The 18,604-nt window shown below is 40.2% G+C and overlaps 1 protein-coding gene across 1 annotated transcript in view; it reads right to left on the reverse strand.

The window, feature by feature from the left end:
* clpxb (caseinolytic mitochondrial matrix peptidase chaperone subunit Xb) overlaps positions 1 to 18,604 on the reverse strand; it is a 40,909-nt gene that overhangs the window by 12,201 nt on the left and 10,104 nt on the right. Inside the window, exons 5-9 of the mRNA XM_039681985.2 lie at positions 17,793 to 17,944; positions 17,479 to 17,638; positions 10,356 to 10,397; positions 9,500 to 9,676; positions 4,821 to 4,985 (exon numbers count right to left, since the gene is read on the reverse strand). Of these exons, the coding sequence (XP_039537919.2) occupies positions 4,821 to 4,985; positions 9,500 to 9,676; positions 10,356 to 10,397; positions 17,479 to 17,638; positions 17,793 to 17,944 (696 nt within the window). The remainder of the gene's footprint in view (positions 1 to 4,820; positions 4,986 to 9,499; positions 9,677 to 10,355; positions 10,398 to 17,478; positions 17,639 to 17,792; positions 17,945 to 18,604) is intronic.

The following is an 18,604-nucleotide window of genomic DNA, read 5'->3' on the forward strand; positions in this document are numbered from 1 at the left end:
AAACATGCACTTCGAAACCCGTTTTAAAAAGTGTGCATTTTCAGGCTTACAAAACGCTGTGGTTGTGTAAACAAGTGGTTCCCAAACTGGGGTGTGTGTGGTGACAGGGGGAACATGAACACAATGCTGGCTTTTGCCATTCATTCAATTGTACTCCATCTTTAAATAACATTAAAACCGAGCATGTATTTCTAACAGGCAAAATGCCACATCTAGTATAAAATTGGGAACATTAGTGCCGTAAAAAGTCAAAAAAACATGACCTCATCAAAACCGACTGCATCCACACAGCGCTGTGCACATGACAGAGTCTGCTGTCTTACCGTACGTTCACACCGCTGCCGTGGAAAGATTCGTGGACGCTCCGATGCTCTGACGTAGATCGAATGCGAGATCTTCGTTAAAAAAGCAAACAAGCCTGTCGATTGTTATTTTTGCAGAAAATTGATTGATGGAAAGAACTTAAAAATTATGGAGACATGTTTGCTAATGAAATAAACTAATTAAACGCCATACGTGTGTGGTGTGGCTTTTGTGTTCCTGGTTAAGTGCTATTATAATTTGCATTCCCGCTGAAAACGTGTTCTAGCACGAAAATCTAGCCTATAAATAGTGTTGCGCGCCCTCTTATCAAATTCAAGTGATCAACCTCCTCTATTTTGCTCCAGAACTAATGTGGTCGGCACTAAAGTTTACAGGACTGCGTTCTCGGGAATTCTCTCAAACGAAGCACTTCTACATTCCGATTGGTTGCCGCTGGTTGCTAGCCTGGCTAATGCTAAACCACACGTTCATTTTCTCGTATTTGAGGCGTGGTTTACGAATGCCCAGAGCCTAATTATTGGGTGCTACGAATGTCTATCAAATGCGCCTACGTAGCTCATAGCCAATCGGGTCACTGATACCAGATGACGTATGTACAGCGACAGAAAATTAGACGAGGAAGAAGACGATGGGTCAGTGATTTATGTATACACAAAGGCTGTATCAAAAGGTAACTTTACGTCCACTGCCATGGTCCATAGATATACACAAACTACTTCGGTGTGTCGCATATACGTTGTCATCGTCTTGCTTATAGCCAGACCGATATATCGGCCAATATTAGGCATTTTCCAAACTATCGGTATCGGCAGTTATAATGGGCGATAAATGAATAGTTCAAAAATAAAATAAACGGACGAAACACGCTTGAACCATGTCATGAGTGTTGGAGTTGTATAGTTTGTCCACCAGAGGGCACTCTACACCGTCCCTGTTGGCAACGCTCGTTGAGTTGGTCACGATACATACATTTGCTTGAATAACAATTAAAAGAACATCCCCATCAGTTCTCTGAACTCAAATAAGCAGGACAAAGTGAAGAGTGAAGCAGAATTAGCTAGTAATAGTTACGTTACATTGTTACAGTGTAGTTGACTGACTGTCCTTTTAACTTTTGACAATGTGACTGAAGTGTTTCTTTAATAGCGCGTGACCGTTATAACAATGAGACGCATCATCTCTCCTAGGCCTGAAAATGTATGTTTTACAATTTGCAGAATGACGTAATCCATTGCTAAATTATGGCTCATCATAGACTAGCTAACCATAAAGCTAGCTATCATCAGTCTGTTCTGTTGAGACAATACAAGAAACAAGTTTCTTTTTAAAATGCATTATCATATTATTTTAGTTAAAACTCATAAATAACTACAAATAACTAATGTTAGGGAAATCTGTTAATGTTTTGTTACGCGTTTCTGAAATAAAAAAAATAAAAAAGTATCGGCCGATATATCGGAATATCGGATTTTATAACCAAAAAAATATTTGTATCGGTATCGGCCTTCAAAACCCTTTATCGGTCAGGCTCTAGTCTTTGGTTCATGGTGTCCAGCCCAGGCTAGCCGGTTGCCGCCAAACTGCGTCATTGCTTATTACCATAAAGTTGAACTGACTTCAACTCTCCTCGCTGCTCTCGCGTCCAAGACGCGACGCGCCGCCCTCATCCGAGCTCGAGCCGGTGTAAACACACAGTTATCACGCTACAATACTGCCTTTCTCATCAGTGTACCTTTGTAAAAGTGGGGATTTAGTGCTTAACTAGCAAAAAGAACAAATATAGTCTAAGTAAGGGTTAATGCCCGACGAGGTGTCCATTGTCAGGTTTTAATGGACGACGGCGAGGCGTGAACCGGCCGACGCGCAGCGGAGGACGGTTGTCTCCGCCGAAGTCCATTAAAACCTGACAATGGACACCTCGTCGGGCATTAACCCGCTTATACCATGGTCACTTGCCAAATAAAACATTTTTAAAACATTAGCTGCTAGTTTATATTTTAATTAGGCTAAATCAAGTTTTTACAAATAATAACTGGCCTGGTTTATTTAGCAACCGGAGATATTTATAGTCCGCTCGGTCCTGCTCATTTTTTTTTATGAAACACAAATGTAGGCATAGTTATTTATTTTTTTAATTACACATAAAACAATTAGTCAAACAGGCTTCTTAGGCTTGAAACGCTGTACTCTCCTACTGCCGGTTGTCTGGACTGCTGCGTAAAACTCCCGCAGGGTCTCATTCAGAGCAGCAGCGGTGTCATTTTCTTTGCGACGTTTCTCCGTTTTATTTACGTTTTTTCTTTCTTCAGCAGCATCCCAGTCGTCAAATGTTAAATAAATGTCAACATAAATGTTAAAAGAAATAACGAAGTCGCTCATTGTTGTATTAGTAGGCTATGTAATATCTAACTAACGTTAGATGTTTGTTTTGATAGAGCGAATTGTTAACGGATACTTTGACTGCCTGTTGCTATGGTTACTCACAGCTGTTGTGGGCAGCGCATTTATTTATTCATTTCGAATGGTAAACAGGCAGTTTCACCAGAACTACTTTACTAGGTGTCCTCTATCGCTTTTTAACGGACACCCTGCAGCCAATCAGAATTGAGTATTCACCCAGACCATGGTATAATAGTCTAATATAGGACTGTGCGTAAAGATCGATTTAAAACTCTCTTCGATATTGATCATATATCCGAATACGTGACATTGATTTTCAAACTCAATATATTGAGTTCAACAAACAAAAAGGTCATTTTAAATGGCTTGCATTTTAAACAAAGCATTGTCAATGTTGTTTGCTATAGTTCCAATGAAAGCCACAGCAGAACTGTTGTCCATCTCCAACACACAGTGGTGCTTTAGAGAACAAAACTGCAGTTTCAAATCAAATCACTAGGCCAATAGGTGTGTTCGACTTGAAGCAAGGCTGTGCGGACTGATCGGTGTGTGACATCATTCAAGTCGAACACACCTAATGATTCAACAGCCCTTTTCATAAATACAGACACTTGGTTTGTTACTAAATGACTCGATGACTCGCTCATTAAAGGGGCACTATGCGGGAATCCAGTTGTCAAACAGCACAGCGCCCCCTAGAGTCACTGTGGAGTACTTGAATTTAACGTTACTGTCGTAAATACCACTCACGCAGAGTGTGACATGGCGTGTTACATAGTATACAGTAGTACATTGTGTTTAATTTGTCGTTTAATGAGATCTAATATATGTTTTTAGTGGTGAGAATTTTCACGTGATTAAATACATACATAGTGAGCTGCATACCCAGATAGCAAACTGACATTGAATCAACGTGGAAACAACGTCTCTCATGACATTGAAACAACGTTGATTTTGCTCATCGAATTAACGTTGAACCAACATCAGACGCGGCATTCTTCAAAGCTAAATGAAAATCGAAAATTGGTTTGCTTTCATAACGTTTCAAGTTGATTTTCCGTTAGTTTTGAAAGAATGACGCGTCTGACGTTGGTTCAACGTTAATTCGATGAGCAAAACAATGTCAGATCAACGTTGTTTCGATGTCATATTTCCACGTTGATTCAATGTCAGTTTGCTATCTGGGTAGTGTCCCTTTAAGACAGACTCACTGACACCTAAATAATTAAAAGCATCGCTTCACTTTTTTACATAATTTCATATTTCTCAATTAAACATTTTTATTTAAAAATAGGAGAAAAGTAGAAAATCAAGCTTTAAATGTTGTTCATGTCTATGTGGTGTTTTTTATATATTTAAGACAAACCATTGGTACATTCATAAGTGGGCAACATTGCTGAGTATTTTCTGTTTTTCTGCAGGGAACTAAGGACAGTGTCAAACACACGGTGTGAAATCGCTGGTGTTTCTGACGTCACGCACTACCTTGTGACCAATCAGATCAATGTGTGATCGCCAACCAGTGGATCTCTGAGTGAGCATCATTTGCATATTCATAGGACCACGTATATTAAATGAGGCAAGGGTGTCGAGTTACATTCAAGATATTTTTAAGGCATTATTTACTACAGGGGGACTTTAAAACAATATCTAAAACATTATTTATGGCACTGTAAATGCATTCAATTCAGCTCTGAGAGGCATTAAACAGTGTAAAGACATCGAGATGCAGCTTGTGCCACTGCAATGCAAAGATGGCTTTAGTTGACATGGATTTCATTTGATTGAAATTATCTATTTAAATTAATTTAGAGCTTAATTTATTATATTAATAAATCAATCAATGGAATTTTCAGAATTTTGACAAAACATGACATTTAATTGGAAAAACGTTGCCTTGTAAAGGTAAAAATGCACCTGAAAATCAATTTAAAGAGGAACATGTCCTTTAATGGAGAAGACTGCAGTGTAAGTGGAGGAGAGGGGTTCGAGGATGATGATGCATGTCTGGTGTAAATGAACGGCCAAACGCAATACAAAGTGTTTGGTTGAAAACGGTGTCATGTCGAGGTGTTTGAAATCGTGGAGAGTCTGACCTTGCTGGGCTTTCTCGACAGAGTAGTTTGCGTCCTGCAGAAGTTTGGCAATGACAGATTCGATGTCCTCGCCGACATATCCCGCCTGGGTCAGGGTGGTGCAGTCGCAGATGGCGAACGGCACATCCAAGCATTTAGCCAGAGTCTGAGCCAGCAGGGTTTTACCTGCGACAACGTGAGCAACATCAAAGGATTGACACAGTTTCAAGCTTCGATAAACATCAAAATCAGCAAATTTCATTCATTTGATTTTTTTTTTTTATTCAGACATGGCACAGCTGATAATGTCACAGTAGTTCTGAGGTTTTCTCTCACAGAGATTACAGGATGACACTTAGCGGTCCTCTTGCTCAGTCTTTAATACTACAGTAGTGCTGAAATATTATGAAAGGATGAATCAAATAAATTATTTATTCCCCCCCCCCCCCCCCCCCCAAAAAAAAAAAAAATAAGATAAAATTATTTTTAAATATTTTGCATAAAGAAAATTAAGCCTATTTTATGGCCATTAAAGGAGAACTCTGGTGCAAAATGAACCTTTGGTCTAATAAAACATTGGTACATAGTCAACCGTTCTCTGAGATTTGTTTTCATGATAATCGAATGTAAAGAGTTTTATCTCTAAAAACTGTTTATAATGCTAGTATATGGGGGCATTTAATAAGTAAAAAGAAATCGCTAGTTTATACCGCTAACAAGGCTCAAAATAGCCCCACACTAACACAGTAACATAATGAGGGTCCATACATACAAAACGAAGCATTGAGAACTTTGTAAGTGTACAGACCGTTTAATAAGAAGATACTTTATGAAGACAGACAGTTCACTTCGCGTATACAGACAGGAGCCATCTTAAAGGAACACTCCGACTTTTTGGGACTTTAGCCTATTCACCTTACCCCCCAGAGTTAGAGAAGTCCATACATACCTTTTTCATCTCCGTGCGTGCTATAAGTCTGTTTGACGCACCCACCGCTAGCATAGCTTAGCACAAAGACTGGATGTGAATGGTTGCAGCTTTCATACTGATCCAAATGAGTGACAAAATAACGCAAACGTTTTCCTATTTACATGTTGTGGTTTGTATAGTCACAGAGTGTGCAAATATCAAGGCCATATGAGACACAGACATCTTTTAACCGTATAAATACTATATTTTCTGAAGGCGAAGCACTGCTACTTGGGCAGAGTGATAACAATCACCTGAGACGCACCGTGACGAAGAGCAGAGAGTTCGCTTCGCTCAGCGTTGGAATAAAGAGTCAGCAATTACTAACGTTAGATAGAAAAGCAAAGTTTATCATGGGTGTTTGCTTTATTGTATGAGCTGTGACAATAAACAGGGGAGACCAGGTAATACAGTACCATGTTTCATTGATTTCCAACCAAAAACGCACCCAGATTTATAAATATCACATGAATAAATAATTATTATTACAGGAATCAATATATTTTAAATGCAATTTATTAGCTGAACCAAATGTATTCAACATTAGCCTATATAATACAGTATTGCATTACTATAGGATAGAATAAGGGGAAAGTAATAGCACAAATTGTTTTTGCACAATGAACTCACAGCCTATCGTACCCTTTTGCACGCTCAAGTTTGTTATTTCCATGGTTATTTCAAATTTAGGCTACTAGGCGCGCCGCGCGCAGGGTGCAAGTTCAACACGGTGAACGCGCTCGTTTTTTTCCCAAGCGCGTCCGCACAGCATCAAGATAAAAACATATTCATACCCTAATCATATAATAGTGTCACTAACGTTACATTAGCTCTGGCTAATGGCACTGTTACAGTAGGTCATCTAAAAACACTTACCTCAGCCGCAGGTGATCCACTTGTCCTGTCTGTGCTATCGATTGGATAGCCGTATCCTTCAGCACATTATGGTCCGTGTGGCAAATTCCATTTTTTCAAAATAGTCGTCCATTGAAATGTACCGAGCAAACATAATGTCCCTTGATAATCTATTTAGGTGTGTTTGGATAAATATCCAGAGTAAGTTAGCCATTTCTTCATCCAGTCAGCGTTTTTAGTTGGAATTCTGTGAAACATGGTATTACCTCCCCTGTTTACAGTCGCAGCTACTTACAATAGAGCGAAAACCCATGACTCTAAACTACGCTTTTACTATTTATAAATTTCTGACTCTATTACCCAAACACTGAGCGAACTCTCCGCTCCTCACCACGGCGTGTCTCCGGTGATGCGGTTATTACTCCGTCAAAGTAGCAGTGCTTCGCCTTCAGAGAATAGTTCCCAGGTTTTATACGGTTAAAAGATGTCTGTGTCTCATTTGACTTTGTTATTTGTACATTCTGTGACTATACAAACCACAACATGTAAATAGGAAAACGTTTGCGTTATTTTGCCACTCATTTGGATTAGTATGAAAGCTGCAACCATTCACATCCAGTCTTTGTGCTAAGCTAGGCTAGCGGTGGGTGCGTCAAACAGACTTATAGCACGCACGGAGATGAAAAAGGTATGTATGGACTTATCTAACTCTGGGGGGTAAGGTGAATAGGCTAAAGTCCCAAAAAGTCGGAGTGTTCCTTTAAAAAATAGTCTCAATAAGTCGATCCCCGAACGCCGTTCATAGAATTCAGCTCACTCAGCACGTCGTTCGGGGATCACATTATCGAGTCTTGTTTTCCAAAGATGGCTGCCACCTGTACACGAATTGGATTTTCTTTATAAAGCATCTTCTTATTAAACGGTCTGTACTCTTACACAGTTCTCAGTGTTTCGTTTTGCATGTAGGGACCCTCATTATGTTTCTGTGTTAGTGTGGGGCTATTTTGAGCCTTGTTAGTGGTATAAACTAGCGATATAGATAAAACTCTTAACATTCGATTATCATGAAAACAAATCTCAGAGAACGATTGACTAGATACCGATGTGTAATTAGACCAAAGATTTTTTTTTGCAAAATTAAGTTCCTAATTATCATGATACGTTTTTTATTAAATTATTTTTTAGCATTACTGCAATACAAATCCTGTTCAGCACAACATATTACAGAGGTTAGCTATGGCTATCACTAATGATAGTCTACATCCTCTGAATAGGGAATTCCAGAGGTTAAAAGTCCCTATTTGTAGAACCACTCGTTTTAAAATCAGTTTTGTACCAGCAGCAATCACTCCGTTAAACAAGCTGTAAAATTACTATTTGCACAAAACGCACAAGCACTTTGGTCAAGTACTGTTCTCTGTTCCTTCTTTTTATTTATTTTTATTGCCTGTTTTTTTAACATGTTTTGTGTGTCGGATGTCATGCCGTGGTCAACAACGTTCTAAGGATGTCCTGCCTCTTAGACTGTTAAACCAGTTTACCTACGGGTATTAATAACGTAAACAAACCAAAATATGCAGCAACATATTTTAGTTGTTATTTTTATTAACTTTAGTACAACAAATACTACCATGAATATTTTAACTTAACAATGTTCTCTACAGTCTACAGTTTAAATAACGTTTTCTATTCCGTTACGGTACTGAAAATATGAGCGGAGGTTGGTGTAGCCCTCAAACCGTATTGACTTTACAGCCCTTAATCCTGTAATTGAGGACAAATGTGGGCACAGAGGACTCAGGTGTGATCCTAATTTTTATTTATTATAAATGTTATATCACTGTCTTCGATAAAGTTTTGTCTGTCCATTTATGTGTGTTTTTTTTTTATTTTGGGGGTATTTTTGAATTTGTTCACTTCAAAAAGTACCATATTTTCTATGTAAATTATGCTTATTTTTATGTTTTATTTTTTTAACTAAGTCAAGTCAAGTCACATTTATTTATATAGCGCCTTTCACAATACAGATTGTATCAAAGCAGCTTCACAGTGATAACATGAAAGTAGTACAACACAGATCAACAACATTGCTAAACACTAAATAACCACAACTACATTAAAATCTCATTCCAATACGTTCTTAGAGCTAAAACCTAAAGATGAAGTGACTTTGCTGTCACCTGGTGTCTTATTTTGACTTATTTAAGCTCTAAATTACAGTTTTTCCCATTCATTTCTATGGGTGCCCATTTTTGACCCAAATACAAGATTAAGAAGGTTTTTTTCACCCACATAACATTGTAAAATTGAGTAAAAAACTAATCGTGTGTGTTCAAGAGGCAAACTCAGGAAAAGTAGCCAAGTCTTGTACCGCTCAGATCAAGGGAAGTATTTCTTAAAAATAAATCAAAACTATTTTGCCCACATTTGTCCAAAATACGGTTTTAGGGTTAAGATTGTAATGGGTATTAATAAAGTAACCAAACCAAAATATGCAGCAACATATTAACTTTAGTACAACAAATACTACCGTGAATATTTTAACTTACCAAAGTACTCTATAGTCTACAGTTTAAATAATGTTTCTATTCCACTGCGGTACTGAAAATATGAGCGGGGGTTAGCTTACCCGTCATATAAATACAGAACGGGTGGGAAAAAAATTCATTAATGCTTCAAAACATTCAATATTTGGTGAAAATCCTTGGTATTTTCATGAGGTTCACAGTAAAATATAAGTTTGATAAATATTTATCAATATAGCCATTGAAGCTTAGGCAGCTGCTAATGTAAACTGTAAATGGCAGATCCTCGTTCCTCTGGGATGTCTACAGTACAAGAGGTACTGTGTGTAATGTGGAAAACCTGCACTGACCTGATCCAGTAGGTCCCAGCAGCACAATATTGCTTTTCTCCAGTTTGATGTCAGTGTGGGTGGAGTCAAGCACGTCCCCGCCCCTTTTGTCTTGAGGAGCTTGCTGATTGGTCTGCTGCTGAACCGACGCACCCAGAGCGTTGCCATGGGGACTGATGCCGGCGATCTGAAGCAGCTCTGAAAGAACAGCAGCACTTCACTTCACTTCCCCTCAACCCAGTAAAGCATGAGTGTAGTTTATTTAAACACAGAAGAGTCACATGACTCCACAGGAATTCTGCTGGCGACGCTTCGCCTGCGGCTAAATCTCTGAAAACATGGAGTAACCAAACACAGATGTGGCGGACATTTAGTTTCCTCAAACTTTTGGTCAGGTATGGAATTTGCTGTTTGTTTAGAGTAAATATTTGTGTGACATAACAAAATATCAAATTGTATTTTATGGAAGGAAAAAATGATAATTGCTTTAAAAAAGATTTTCATTTAGAATCTATTTCACTTTTACAGCCGAGCTGACACATATCTTCATTTCATATCTCCAGATCTATAACTCAAACCATCATGATGTCATCAGAACGGCCTAGTTTCGAGCGTGTCCAGTGCGAGCCGGACGGGGAGCTATAAATAACACGTGGCATCAGGATGGGCAGAGTCCGTGTGCTGGCCGAACTCAGACACTAACTAGGACACTTTATCCAACTTTACGGAGGCTGATCGTGAAGCGGACAGGGCATGTGTAATGTCTTATGATGTTTGAATAACAAACCGATACAAAAGACTGACTCCAGAAAACCAAACGTGTTTCCTCTGATACGTTATTTTATGTAAAAGTGAAGCACATTAAACAATCACTTACTTGTAAAGCGGTATTCATCTTCACGCCTTCTGATCTCTAACTCTACAGAGAGAAGGACAGTCAAAAATGAGTTGTGTAACAGTAACAGAAGGGGAAAGGTCAAAGTGCGGACAGCATAGAACAGTGTTTTTTAAGGGCAAACTTTATTTTTTTTTATTGATGCGATCTATGTATGGGCCTACAACCATTTACATTCAAACAAGTCAAGCTAAGCATAAGAATAGCCTATACAACTGAAGCAAATGTCCTTTAAATCACTTAGACCAGCTCTGCAATTTCCTTAACATCCGCTTCTGAGGATCGTGCTCTTTAAAGGATTAGTTCAATTTTGAAAAAACTTTTGCTGATAATTTACTCAACCCCATGTCATCCAAGATGTCCATGTCTTTCTTTCCTCAGTCGAAAAGAAATTTAGGTTTTTGATGAAAACATTCCAGGATTTTTCTCCATATAATGGACTTCAATGGGAACCGGATGGTTCAAGGTCCAAAAGAGAGTTAATAACAGTTTCAGATGCAGCTTCAAATGTCTTTAAACGACACCAGACGATGAATAAGGGTCTTATCATGCGAAACGATCGGTTATTTCAAAACTTATTCCAAAAATGTAACTTTTCTAAGGACAAATGCTAGCCTTGTAATATATTGTGAGGCGCGTTTGCAACGTCACGTAATACGTAATTACGTTCAAAAGGTCACGGGCGACGTAGCCGGAAGTACAGAATCAAAATCGTCCGACATCGTTGTTTTACCTTTTAATTCCTTTTTTGTAAACGGTGTTTGAGTTAGTTTTCACGTTCAACCTATGCGTTCAACTTGTAAACACTCTGACTCTGTACTTCTGGCTACGTCGCCCGTGACCTTTTGAACGTAATTACGTATTACGTGACGTTGCAAACGCGCCTCACAGAATGGAGAAAGGCTAGCATTTGTCCTTAGAAAAGTTACATTTTTGGAATAAGTTTTGAAATAACCGATCGTTTCGCATGATAAGACCCTTATTCATCGTCTGATATCGTTTAAAGACATTTGAAGCTGCATCTGAAACTGTTATTAAAACCATCTTTCGGACCTTGAACCATCCGGTTCCCATTGAAGTCCATTATATGGAGAAAAATCCTGGAATGTTTTCATCAAAAACCTAAATTTCTTTTCGACTGAGGAAAGATAGACATGGACATCTTGAATGACATGGGGGTGAGTAAATTATCAGCAAAAGTTTTTTCAAAAGTGAACTAATCCTTTAAGATCACTAAATTCAAGGCCTCTGGTCATTCCTGGGATATCTAGATCCACCAAAGGAGGGAGAGCATTTTCACATTTAGCTCCGAAGCTCTGGAATAGCCTTTCTGATATTGCTTGTTTCTCAGACTCGCTCTCCCAGTTTAAAACTAGACTAAAGACGCATTTATTTAGCCTAGCATTCATATAAACTTTTTATCTTACAGTTACTGTAAATTTGGCCTCTAGTTCATAAACGCCAGAGGAGAACTGGCCCCCGACTGAGCCTGGGTTCTCCCAAGGTTTTTTTTTTCTCCATTGGGTGATCTGATGGAGTTTTAGGACACCGTCGGAGTCGGGTCACTTGATGGAGTTTTTCGGTTACTTGCCACTGTTGCCTTTGGCTTGCTCAGTTGGGGATATTCAAATTAAATGACCCATCATACCATTGATCTTTTTTTTTCCATGAATAAACAAACACTGTTAAGTTGTCTTGATTGATATTGTGAAGCAGCTTTAAGACAATCTGTATTGTGAAAAGCGCTATATAAATATATTATATATTGGACTTGACTTGACTTGGCAAAGTTGATCCTGACCTGACTGGATCTAGCTCTAAACACAAGGATGCTAATTAACCCGTTCAACAACAGCAAGAGCTTTGACAAATGAATAGCCTACTTTTGTTTGCTGAATGCTTAATAACAAAAAAAAAAAAACAGGTTAATCACATATAAGTGGAATTTTATTGCATTAAGAAATAATATCGGTAAATTCATAGTAGAAACATATAGACGCCATGAACATAGCATAGGTTATTATAGTTCCCCTCACTCCACAACTAATCCTTTATAAATGTAACGGTATTTAGAACAGAAACTTGACTTTAAACAAGACAAAACAAAAGATTACAATTGGCCTGGACTGTGTTTTCCCCCAACAGGGTGTTTTTCAATATATTTGGAGTTTCTGCTGGTTTTATGAAGGTATATCTAAGGTTTTAAGACCTTTTTAAAGAGCACCTATCATGGACTTTTGAAAATGACTGTTCATATGGTGTGGAATATAGGTCAAGGGAATGAAAACATCCTGCAAAGATTTATATCTGAAAGTGCACCGTATATAAAGTTATTGTCTTTCAAAAGTGAGAGTCGACTCTGAGTCTATAAAATGAGTGGACACACCCCTACTGCTGATTGGCTCACTCTCTCCCTCCCCATCATGAGTGGACACACCCCTACTGCTGATTGGCTCACTCAAATGTTTCATTTCAAATTTCAAATTAGGACTAGCAAGAACAGGAATGTAGCATACACAAAAAGTCCTGAAAAATTAAACGAATAAATGGGCCTAATAATATGAATAAAAATTATATAAACAAAAATATACATAAACATTTTAAAAGTAAATTAACTATAGGCCAGAATTTTGATAACTGAACTTTTGCCCAACGCACACGATAAAAATGTAAATGGGCTTATAACCATTGTACACACAAACTGCTGTAAAATTAAACAAATAAATGGGCCTAATAATATAACTAAAATAAAAATATGAACAAAAATGTAAAATATATATATATAGGCCTACATAAATGTTTAAAAGTAGGCTAATTAATTTTTAGGCCAGATTTGAATAAGCCTAACTGATTTTTAACACAATTAAAATTTAAATTGGCTTAGGCCTATATCATCTGTTCAAAAAAAATAAATGTAAAATTAAACGAATCAATGGGCCTAATTATATAAATAAAAATCATCTACATCAACGTGTTAAATTAAATACATTTTGGTAAATTAACTATTAGCCACCAGACGCCTAGGCTATATCTAACTGAACTTTTGCGCAGAGAGCACGTGGATGACAATTTAAATTGTCTCAAACTTTTTAAAAAAAGAAAAAAAAGAATTGCGTTCCTTATCTAGCCTACAGTTCTTTTGAGTTCACCTTCAAGAACACGAGTTTGGACAATGTCTGAGGCTTCAGACACATGCGGTGGTTTCTTGAAAGCAGGCCACGGCGGAGAAAACCCTCGCTTGGGGATGCTGAATACAATGCAAGCAACTTTAGTCAGGCGGGGAAAAGACATGGAGACGCTCCACTCCGCTCACATGCTCTGCTGCGAATGTAAGTTATGCCAAGTTCAGATGGCATGATTTTAGAAAGTAGTTTCCTGCAAACCAAGTCCTCATATGCGATTTCAACGAAATCTATCCAGAGTGGACCAAGCTCGCCAAGATAGCCAGTGTAATCCCTGTCTCGAGTGTTACTGCAGAGAGGGGGTTCTCACTGCAGAATAGGATCAAGACGAAGCAGCGAAGTCGCCTTGCAGAGAACAAGGTTACGCGGCATATGCGGATTGCAAGTTGTGGAGAGACACTGCGAAGTTTTGATTTTAAGTCGGCAGCTGCACATTTCAGCACTGCAAAACAGTGTAAAAAGTAGCCTAAAATTACGCGAGACAGTGTTATAGGGCTAGTCATTTGTTTGTTCCAATTAATTTGACAAGGAGTCATTTCACGGTGGCCAATTTCAATGTTACCAGCTAAATGAGACGCTACTGACAGTGTATATAATTAAATTCGCTTAAGTAAAAACTACTATTCAGATATTGTAAGTGGGGAAGGGGGATTGGTTTGTTAAACTAACGTAAAACCATAGTAAAAACAATTGGCGGTGTTGTAGTACTCGAGACTCGGACTCGAGACCATATTTTAATGGTCTTGGTCTTGTCATGGACTCGTGTGCATTTGGACTCGGAATTGACTCGTACTCGAACATTTTTTTTTTTAGGACTCGGAATTATTCCCGAGTCCACTCGAGTTCAATTCAAAATATTTTTCATGATTATTAATGTATGTTAATAAAATATTTCTTTAAATTGATTGACACGCCCAGTGATTGGTGATTTTCTAGTGCGCAACTGCGCATGACAAATTGTAATAAAATTACTTTTAACACCACCTACTATGTGCCTTTTTCCCTAAACTGATCATATTTGTTAAACTCTAAGTAAATTCAGTAAAAAAAAAGGATTTCTCTAAGTAAATAAAAGTAAATTAGGTAATCAACCCTCACTGGTCTCGGTCTCGACTCGGACTCGACCGTCTCTGGTCTCGGACTCGACTCGGACTCGACCGTCTCTGGTCTCGGACTCGACTCGGACTCGACCGTCTCTGGTCTCGGACTCGACCGTCTCTGGTCTCTGTCTCGACTCGGACTCGACCGTCTCTGGTCTCGGCCTCGACTCGACTCTCTCTGGTCTCGGTCTAGACTCGGACTCGAGTGAGGTGGTCTCGACTACAACACTGACAATTGGCGTTGATAGACGCCAATTGGACTTTCATGTTTTCATGGTTTCCGTCTATTTGAAAGTTATGCTAATAAACATGTTGCATTCTATACGGCCTGATTATGTCATTTTTTTAAGTTACATAGCCTGCCTCCAGTTTTCCTCAACTTGATTAATTAAGAGGCAATATTTGACCGGCATAGCATCAAAATGTCCGTTAAACTAAACCTCATTTTTTTCTAGCGGAAACTCTGGAGTGGACACACCCCTACTGCTGATTGGCTCACCCCCCCCCCCCCCCCCCCCCCCAACCCCCAACCCCCAACCCCCATATCATCATGAGTGGACTCGCCCCCTACTGCTGATTGGCTCACTCCCCCCCCCATCCCATCATGAGTGGACTCGCCCCCTACTGCTGATTGGCTCACTCGCCCCCCCATCCCATCATGAGTGGACTCGCCCCCTACTGCTGATTGGCTCACTCCCCCCCCCCATCCCATCATGAGTGGACTCGCCCCCTACTGCTGATTGGCTCACTCGCCCCCCCCATCCCATCATGAGTGGACTCGCCCCCTACTGCTGATTGGCTCACTCCCCCCCCATCCCATCATGAGTGGACTCGCCCCCTACTGCTGATTGGCTCACTCGCCCCCCATCCCATCATGAGTGGACTCGCCCCCTACTGCTGATTGGCTCACTCCCCCCCCCATCCCATCATGAGTGGACTCGCCCCCTACTGCTGATTGGCTCACTCGCCCCCCCCATCCCATCATGAGTGGACTCGCCCCCTACTGCTGATTGGCTCACTCCCCCCCCATCCCATCATGAGTGGACTCGCCCCCTACTGCTGATTGGCTCACTCGCCCCCCATCCCATCATGAGTGGACTCGCCCCCTACTGCTGATTGGCTCACTCCCCCCCCATCCCATCATGAGTGGACTCGCCCCCTACTGCTGATTGGCTCACTCCCCCCCCATCCCATCATGAGTGGACTCGCCCCCTACTGCTGATTGGCTCACTCGCCCCCCCCATCCCATCATGAGTGGACTCGCCCCCTACTGCTGATTGGCTCACTCCCCCCCATCCCATCATGAGTGGACTCGCCCCCTACTGCTGATTGGCTCACTCCCCCCATCCCATCATGAGTGGACTCGCCCCCTACTGCTGATTGGCTCACTCCCCCCCCATCCCATCATGAGTGGACTCGCCCCCTACTGCTGATTGGCTCACTCCCCCCCCATCCCATCATGAGTGGACTCGCCCCCTACTGCTGATTGGCTCACTCGCCCCCCCCATCCCATCATGAGTGGACTCGCCCCCTACTGCTGATTGGCTCACTCCCCCCCATCCCATCATGAGTGGACTCGCCCCCTACTGCTGATTGGCTCACCCCCCCCCCCATCCCATCATGAGTGGACTCGCCCCCTACTGCTGATTGGCTCACTCCCCCCCCCCATCCCATCATGAGTGGACTCGCCCCCTACTGCTGATTGGCTCACTCCCCCCCCTCCCCATCCCATCATGAGTGCACTCGCCCCCTACTGCTGATTGGCTCACTCTCTCTCCTCCCCCATCATGAGTGGATACGCCCCCTACTGCTGAGAGAGGGAAAGAGACACGGCCTTGCACGCACACTCTCACGTCTTCATACTACACGAGCGCTGTCTTGCTCTCTCTCCCTCGCGCATATTAATCAATTCAATTGACACATTAGCAAAAGGTCAGAAGACCGCAGTTTCACGTGGAGCATTAGGACATTTTTTAAGATTAGAGACTCAATGAGCAACATCTCATCTAAATTATAAAGGCCTGTCTCAAATACAAGCCGGTGCAGTTCGACGATTTGGGAAAATAAAAACCTGGATTATTATTTAAAGTTTTACGGTAATGACACTCAGAACAGCCCTGACCTCTCAGCCATCTCTCTCTCTCTACTGTCTTTCATCTCTCTCTCCTCCCCCATCATGGGTGGACACACTTCTCACTGCTGATTGACCACAAGCGTGTTTTGCTGCTCGGTCTGATCCACTTTCAACAGCAGGTCTCAGAAATCACTCACTTGAGTTATAAAAAGACATAAAATACACAGTCTTGTTTTCTCTGATCAAACTGAAGCAAGTTTATGATTAAAACAATTACAACAAATATCTACCAACTGGTTCAGAAAAATCAACTTAATTCAAAGGGACGTTTTCACACTCATCGACAGATATTTGATCTAGTTTTAATCACAAACACACTTCATTTTGTTGCATCTTTCAAGACTTCATTTTACATTTGTATGTCAAGTAAATGTTTCAAAGACATTTGCATTGGAAAACAGGACAAAAATACTGAGGAAGATATTCATTGTTTGCAACATTTAATCCCATGACTTCATTAATGTGAGACTTCCTGCTCTTGTTTAAGAACCTTTTAAGACCTTAATCTGAGTAAGGGTGAATTAAGACTCTTTAAGACCCGTACTGCCGTCAAAAGACTCAAATGAGTGATTTTTAAGTTTCAATTTGTTAACATTAGTCAATGCATTCGATATCAAAAGCAACGAATAACAATTCTGGCAGCATTTATTTATATATATTGATTTTATAAATGATGATAAAACACAAACCTCTGGGAGAGAGGGAACTCTGCTTCTCTGTCTCCGCTGGCTGTCGGCCCGCTGCCGGGAGGTTGTTGTTGATCCGTTTGTAATGATTATAGACGGCAACTGACAACACTTTCTTGGCATACGACTGGCCGACAACAAATTTGTCGAGGTAGGTATAAATCTGAAGACGACGAGACAGAAGAAGCCCATGTCAGATTCCTTTACTGCATTTCTGAAATTTCCAAGTCTAAGAACTGCGCTTTACTTTTACTTAATCACACAAAGATGAACTAAGTTGATCCAATATTTAAAACCACACTGTGCTGGAATCGTACCTTTTTAGGAGGCGGAGGGGGTTTCTGAGCAAAAGCTAATTTCACATGCCCAGAGCTCTCTGCTTCCTTATTCAAACCTTTCTTGGAGTCGGTCTCAGACAGAACCACAAAGAAATGATGGCACTTTTCACATTTCACAAACCGTGTGGAGGCTGTATGGAGTAAAGACAGGTGTTCAGTTACTGTAAAAACACAAGTGAATAGCTTAGACATGAACACTAGGGTCCGTTTCGTAATATGTATAACATAGTTTGAGCAGTTCACTTTTTTGATCTTTAAACTAATTTACTCACCCCCATGTCATCCAAGATGTCCATGTCTTTCTTTCTTCAGTCAAAAAGAAATTAAGGTTTTTGATGAAAACATTCCAGGATTTTTCTCCATATAATGAACTTCAATGGGAACCAAACGGTTCAAGGTCCAAATGAGAGTTTCAGTGCAAACTGCAAACTGTTCAAAGGGCTTTAAACGATTCCAGTCGATGAATAAGGGTCTTATCAAGCGAAACGAGCGCTCATTTAAAAAAAAAGTTTAAGTTTTATAAGCTCAAATAGTCGACTTGCTCTGTTCTGGGATGCGCGTTCGTGACTCTCCTGTTCATCAAAATGAACGAATCTTTTTTCGTGTTATTTGTTTCATTCAACGAACTACATGAACGAGTTGACTCTGGAAAAGATTTGTTCATTTTGATGAACGAGTTCGAACTGGAGAGTCATGAACGCTCCTCACAGAACAGAGCAAGGCGAGTATTTGTGCTTATAAAACTTAAACTTTTGTATATATTTATTAAACGAGCGATCGTTTCGCTTGAT

Source organism: Pimephales promelas, chromosome 25 (genome assembly GCF_988280905.1).
Source record: "Pimephales promelas chromosome 25, fPimPro1.hap1.1, whole genome shotgun sequence".
In the NCBI taxonomy this organism is placed as follows: Eukaryota; Metazoa; Chordata; class Actinopteri; order Cypriniformes; family Leuciscidae; genus Pimephales; species Pimephales promelas.